The sequence below is a fragment of the Nanorana parkeri genome, unplaced genomic scaffold, assembly GCF_000935625.1.
Source record: "Nanorana parkeri isolate BGI_ZX_2015 unplaced genomic scaffold, ASM93562v1 scaffold210, whole genome shotgun sequence".
NCBI lineage: Eukaryota > Metazoa > Chordata > Amphibia > Anura > Dicroglossidae > Nanorana > Nanorana parkeri.
In genome coordinates, this window is record NW_017306478.1 from 815,734 (window position 1) to 822,749 (window position 7,016).

At 45.3% G+C, this 7,016-nt stretch overlaps 1 protein-coding gene across 2 annotated transcripts in view; it reads right to left on the reverse strand.

Annotated features, from left to right (window-relative positions):
• Window positions 1-4,798: 4,798 nt before the first annotated feature.
• SMAD7 (SMAD family member 7) overlaps window positions 4,799-7,016 on the reverse strand; it is a 37,687-nt gene continuing 35,469 nt past the window's right edge. Inside the window, exon 4 of one of the 2 annotated variants that reach the window (XM_018555735.1) lies at window positions 4,799-5,636. In XM_018555735.1, coding sequence (XP_018411237.1) covers window positions 5,098-5,636 — 539 coding nt within the window. In that variant the 3' untranslated portion in view covers window positions 4,799-5,097. The remainder of the gene's footprint in view (window positions 5,637-7,016) is intronic. The other variant, XM_018555733.1, reaches the window with a different exon arrangement.

Below are 7,016 nucleotides of genomic sequence, written 5' to 3' on the forward strand. Positions count from 1 at the left end.
AATGGTGAGCTGGCCACAAAACCCCCAAAGAAACAGAATGAGGTTCCCCCAAAAGTTCATAGAAGACTCTTGTGACTTTTCAAGGGGTATATTGCTCTGCTTCAAAACTTCACGTGCAGGTTTAGTCTCTATTTACACTTTCGTGATGCATGAACGCACGCCAAAGCGCGCACTTTGTTGGACATTCACGCAACGCGTTCAAAACGTGCGTCACACTTTTTTTCCTTATGTCAAACGCACAGAAAAAACCCAGCAGGACGCTTGCAGCTGAACAGCCGCTGCGTCCAATGCTGACCCCGCCTTCTTCCCTACTTTCGCCGTGAAGGGATTTGCCGTATAGATTGCACGGACTGCTACAGCTGAAATACCAAAAATGAGCGACCAGAAATAATAGCGGGTTTCGGGGACATTCGGTGGCGGTGGCGACGACAGAGGAAATGTTACCGTTTCAATAATAATAACTGAAAGCAATATTTTCTCTCGTCTATTGATCTGCATGGGCGGTTCATGTTGCTATGGCTCCAGATAACACTATCAGCAAATGAATGACCCGTGTTTTTCTTTTATTTGGTTCTTTAAGGACATGTCCTCACCCATAGTTCATTTAAAGGGGAACTGTCACGCCTTTGGTGCAAATGGATTTGGAGTTTTTAAATGAATGGTTCATTTGTTATATTATTCACATAGCATTTTAAAGTGGAACTACAACCTCCTATCCGGGGAAGCCAAGAAAGGCGCCATCTTGGCCTCCATTTGGACTGCAGTTGCCATGGTGCTGCACATGTGATCAGCTTTGACACCAGCCAGTTGAGGGCTTTTGAAAATACATCCACATTCCCTTCAACTTTGATCGCACATTTGAATGATGTCCTCCATTTTTCAAAGTGATTCTGCCTCCCCGTCATCGTCCAGTCTAGATGGCGGCCTCATACCCTCACGCATGAGCATTTGGCTACGAGAACTCGGCTTGCCTAACCATGCATGTGCAGTCTGTTCTCTCTTTTGCAGCAGTGGCTGAGCTCAGCATTCTACAAGTGAGAAAGAGAGCGGACTGCGTGTACGTGGTTAGGCAAGGCGAGTTCTTGTAGCTGAATGCTCATGCGTGAGGGTCTGAGGCCCTGAATGCTCATGTGTAAGGGTCTGAGGCCCTGAATGCACATGCGTGAGGGTCTGAGGACCTGAATGCTCATGTGTGAGGGTCTGAGGCCCTGAATGGTCATGCGTGAGGGTCTGAGGCCCTGAAGGCTCATGCGTGAGGGTCTGAGGCCCTGAAGGCTCATGCGTGAGGGTCTGAGGCCCTGAAGGCTCATGTGTGAGGGTCTGATGCCCTGAAGGCTCATCGGTGATGGTCTGAGGACGTGCACCCAACGACAGGTCTGCCTTGCCATCTAGACTGCGTGCACGTGGTTAGGCAAGGTGAGTTTCTGTAGCTGAATGCTCATGCGTGGGGGGTCGGGGGCCCTGAATGCTAATGCATGAGGGTCGGAGGCTTGCACCCAACGTCCGGTCTCCCCTGTCATCTAGACTGCGTGTGCGTGGTTAGGCAAGGTGAGTTCTTGTAGCCGAATGCTCATGTGTGAGGGTCTGATGCCATCTAGACAGGACAGAGAGCGGGAGCCCAGGGTAGAAGCAGCCTCAAAAGTAAGAGGACATCAATTGTATGCACTTTTATTTCCTGTCTGGAGAAGGCTTATAACCTTTGCCTGTTCCATTGACAACACTTCAGCCCCGCAGAGCATCCCAACTTCATTCACAGCCAATACGGTATAACAGGGGTGGACAAACCCCGGCCCTCCAGCTGTGGTGCAACTACAACTCCCCTGAGGCATTGCGAGACTGACAGCCACAGGCATGACTCCCAGAGGCAGATACATGATGGGATATGTAGTCACATCACAGCTGGAGGGTTGGAGTTTGCCTACGCCTGCTGTAGAACATCAAACTTTAAATAACGGGGTGACCATCCTATAGGATGCTTTTAATTTGAACAGGTCTGAGCGCTCTGCATCGGAGCCAAATTCTGAAGATCCTCTGCATCGGAGGTTAGTTTTTGGTTTGGCAGTCCTGTTGCATAAAAGGCATGATGGGGCCACAGCATTTCTTAGAGCCCCCTGAGGGGCAGGGGGAGGGGTCTTCACGTCGACAGGCCTGGGAATATTGCATAATCACCTTATATCACAATATACAATAAGAAACAGCGAGACAAAAAAAGTTCAATTTTTGATTTTTTTTTTTAATTTGGCATTTTGTTATTTGCATTTATATTAAGCAAAGTGCATCTTTTTAATTTTTTTCTCGTTTATACACATTGCACAATACATAAATAATGAGGGCTTATAAAACGTCTTTTATATTTACAAGTAATAATATATTTATATATAACATAAAATACAATTTTTTTTCTTTAATAAATCTCAGATTTTTTTTTTTCTCTTTTTTAAAGGAGTCCGTTTTTGTTTCTGGTTTTTTTTTTTTTCCTTTAATTTTTTTCCAAAGCACTACATTGCTTTAAGTTCCAAAGAGTGCTTACTCTCTTGTTCATCTAAATTTTCGGTATCTAGAAAAATAGCTTATGTTTAAACATGCTCATTGAGCAATAACCAATGTTAACGTGTCATATTCCACACGTATGATATAGAGAAGGAAAAAAAAAAGAAGGTTCTCTGTGCATAACTTGTACCTTGAAAAAAAGGAGGAAAATTAATGAGCAAATACTGTATGTTTCAGATACATAGCCGCAGATACAACCAAGTTCAGAGCTTCCCCCGGGGGGTCCAGCGTGGACCAATGTGTACGGGAAGGTCAACGTGCTATAATGGCCAAGAGCATTCAGGATGTGGTGAGCAACGTTCCGTGGGCTACATTCACGTGCACATTGGTTTGGCTCCCAAACTGGACGCCTTCAACCTCCCCAAATATGATATTTTAGCTTCTGGTGGGTGCTGGCAAGCTGAATCACTTCTTGGCTTCTAACCCTGGGGTCTTCGGGGTCACCAACCCCAATGGATGGACTTCACAAGGCCAAACGAAGGGAGGTCACAACCTTCCCCAAGATGGATTCTTCATAATGAAAATTCAGGGGGGTGACACCTTGAGGATGGCTTGTACCATCCTCAAGGAGGATGGCCTTGAGGAACTGGAGTCACAAGTATGTTGGAGGAAGTCAAGGCTGGACTGTGAGAGATATGAGAAGCCAAGAGGTGGACCCCAACCCCACCAGCGCCCACTCAAAAACTTAAACATCGCATTGGGTTGGAATTGCCCTTTCATTTTGTTATGGCAGACGGTTTACGCACCGTGCGTCAATGTCCGCTGTGAAAGCATTAAAAACGAGGCTTGATGCCATTTTTTTACCACAATTATTACAGAACTAGAATTTATGAATTGCGCAATCCAAGGCCCCCAGAAGCCAATGAGAGAGCCAGGAATACATTCACGTTCTTACGATGACCCCAATTCTCGTTTTCTCTGTAAAAAGCGACATTGAGAAGCCACAGTGCAAAACACTTTTTTTTTCCCGCCACTGAAGAGTTCCAATACTCACTGGCAGTTACAGCATAAAAAAAAAAAGTCATGGTTTTTAAACAAATACTTTTTTTGCACGACACAGGCGCATATTCAGGAAAACATATCTTAAACCATTGACCGCTGCGGCTCTTGAATATCATATAGGTATAACATTTTACATTAGACATAAAGTGAATTTGTCAGTCTGTGAACTAGTTAGAAAAAAAAAAAGTCAGCTGTTTTTGTTTTTCTTAATTGCATTGGCTTATTTAAAACAACAAACCACATGCACTGCTACTTTAAAAAAAAAAAATATTAATGAATCGCTCCGGGGGAAAACCATGTCCGCAAAATCAGACTTAAAAAGGAACAAGTGCACTTTTTTGATACAAAAAATAAAGTTGTCCCTCAAACCCGGCCAACCCAACGCACAGAACTGTAAGATCCCGAATTCTGTACAGGACATGCCTTCAACAAAGTGCCTAGAACCATGTATTAAAAAAAAGAAACAGGAGGTGCTCAGGGGAAGGGACAAAAAGCGTAGACAGACAGGAAATCTCTCTGGTGTCCTTTTAAATATTCTCTTCCTAGGAGGAAGTGCATGCTTCCCGCTCCTTCCTGCCAGCCAATCGTAAGCATGCATGCGGCATGGAACGCCATTTATGCTTCTTTTGATATAACTCCGTCTGCATCTCTCTTTCTGTCTCTAGAGGACATTAGGAACAAACGATGAAAGAAATTTGAGCCGGCAGAACCCTCGAGAACCCACGTACAATTTGCAGCAGCTCAAGAAGGGTGAGGTTATATTTGCAAACTTGCTTGATTTGGATATGAATGGGGGCAAAAGGTGTTTTTGAAAAGTGCACTTCTTCCTTAATATCCATTCTGCGTGCAGGGGGTTACGGACTGTGGTAAAAGGTCAACACATGTCTAGAGCATTGGGGCACTGTAGTCAATAACGGCCAATCATAGACAGCCTTTCATTATCCAGCACCCACTGGAGTTTATAAGCTAACGCATGATTGGCCACTAAAGGTTACAGCATCTCACTGCTCTTTTTAGGTAAGCCCAAAGTACCCACACCACATTGAGGGTGGCATTCAATGTGGCCGGTGTAGGACACAATGGTGGCCGTCTCCAGAGCTGCCGCACAACCTCAGCATGTTACACACGTTTGCCTTTTCTGTACCCAAACATCATAGAGAAGGTAGAGCAAGGGGGATACGCCTCTATATAAAAAAATAAATACTGATTTCTCTCCCCATGCTTTAAATAAAATATGTTGCAATGAGACAGGACTACAACGTCACAAGATGGAAAGGGGGGGCCTGTCCTTCACCACCTTCCTTCCCCTCCCCCAACCTACCACCCGCTCTCTTCCATGAGACCTCATACACACTTGTAAGAAAAGTTTTTGAAAAAAAAAAAATATCCTTGACATAAGCTATTTCTCAAAAACAAACACAAACATCTGTGGGGAGGGTGAGGGGGGAACAAAACAAAAAAAAAGTATGCACAAAGAAGCAAGCACTCGGAAGGAAATTTTAGCAGCAAGTAGTAAAGAAGTCCCGAAGTCCACTTGTTTCTGAGTCATCGGTTATTGAAGATCACCTCTAACCAGCAAGGACAACTGCTGATAAACTGTCTCGTGTAGCACTGTCCCCAGCCCTTCACAAAGCTTATCTGTACAGTGTACCCAGTCCAGGGCTGTTGCATAAACTCGTGGTCGTTGGGCCGTTGCAAACTGTAAGCCTTCTCATAGTCAAAAGCTTTGATGGAGAATCCGGGGAACACTTTATGGACCAATAACGTCCTAGAATCGGGGTTGTCCAGTGTGGCCGACTTGATGAAAATGGGATAGCTGCTGCGGTTGTAAACCCAGACGCCGTCCACTTCCTTGGTGAGCTGGATGCCGTAGCCGATTTTGCTGCGCACTTTGTGCACCAGCTGGCTTCTGTTGTCCGAATTCAGTTGTCCTATGCAGAAGCCGTTCCCCTGAGGTAGATCATAAAAGATATCCAGGGAAGGTTCTTGGACAGAATACAAACGACCCACCCGCGTTTTTTCTTCCCAGTACGCTACCACGCACCAATGGGACGGGTCCCCAGACTCCTGAAGAAGTTGGGAATCTGCAAAGAGAAGACGGAGAAAACATCAGGTTTGAGCTCAAATCAAAAGTTGACATACAAATACGGAGCGATTGGTACAAATATTGACAGGGTCATCCACTGAAGGGTGAAGAGTTTGGAGAAGGCCGGAGAAGTGAACAATCTAGGACAACATCGCTGAACTGGAAAGTGATCTGAATTGGAGAACTTTTCCAAATCTATGTTGTCCTAGATTGCTCCCTTCTCTCCCTTCTCCAAACTCTTCACCCTTTAGTGAATAGACCTCTTAAAATTGGTTTCCCATTGCCTTTCCCATTTTGCAACAGTGACACCCAAAGGCCAAGGATGGTTACTGTGGGGAAACAACCAAAAACGTTTTGGACTTTTGCAAAAACATTCAAAATCGAGCAACAAAATGGGCAGAAGTTCATTTGAGCCTTCAAGAGCTATACAGGAAATGCCATGGCCGACCTCCTGGAAATACTTCCGTATGGCTTGAGTCCCTGACCCGGGGCAAGCTGTTGAGTAAATTTAGAGGCAAGCCCTATGGTGCATGCTTGGCAACGCAAAAAGCATGACAGCCAGACAGACAGCATTTTCAGAAGTGGTCAGCAATGACGCTCGCCATCGCTCTCCCACGACGGGTTCCATTCAGGATGCTCTTTGGTCACAAAAGTACAAGAATATAATTTTTTTTCTACCAAAATATTTCTGGGATTCACAAAACACAACCAGGTCGGTGACCTCACTTTCCTCCACTTCAGTCATACAATACAGTTTGATCACCTCCCCTGCCCGCCCTAGCCTGTGAATGGATAATGAAGGAGCAGGAGAAGATCAATGAGGCCATCCCCCTGTTCACTGTGGTCTCTCTTTAGTAATTGCTTTCTTCAAATATATCTGCCTCCGAGTTCAGCTTCAGGCTACGCTACGTGGGCAGGCGACTCAAATGAAAAAGGGAGTATATGAGACGCAGCAATTTTTTTTTTTCACGGCGGCGCGGAGACTTGGGTAACAATCTCTCCCCGGCTCATCAATCTGTGGTTTTGTGGCATCGCAGGGTGGGGACCGGAAGTCTTGCACTGAAGCATTCATTGTATTTTGTCTGCTAACAATCGCAACTGCCACCCACCAGCCCTCGCAAAGGGAGTTTGTTTGTACTGACAGCACACCTCCCAAGGCACATCGACCAGAGAGGGGAACAGCAGGACAATGAGGGAAAACAACAACAAAAAGAGTTTGCATGAAAGCTACAAAAACGTATTAAAACAGCGTCCTGCGGTACAGCGGAGGGGAGGGGGAGGGGGGCATGAGTCACAGTCGTCAATTTAATTCCATATCATTAACTTCGAAGGGAAAACTTTTTTTTTTGCAAGCTGACCTTGCAAATAATTATTTTCT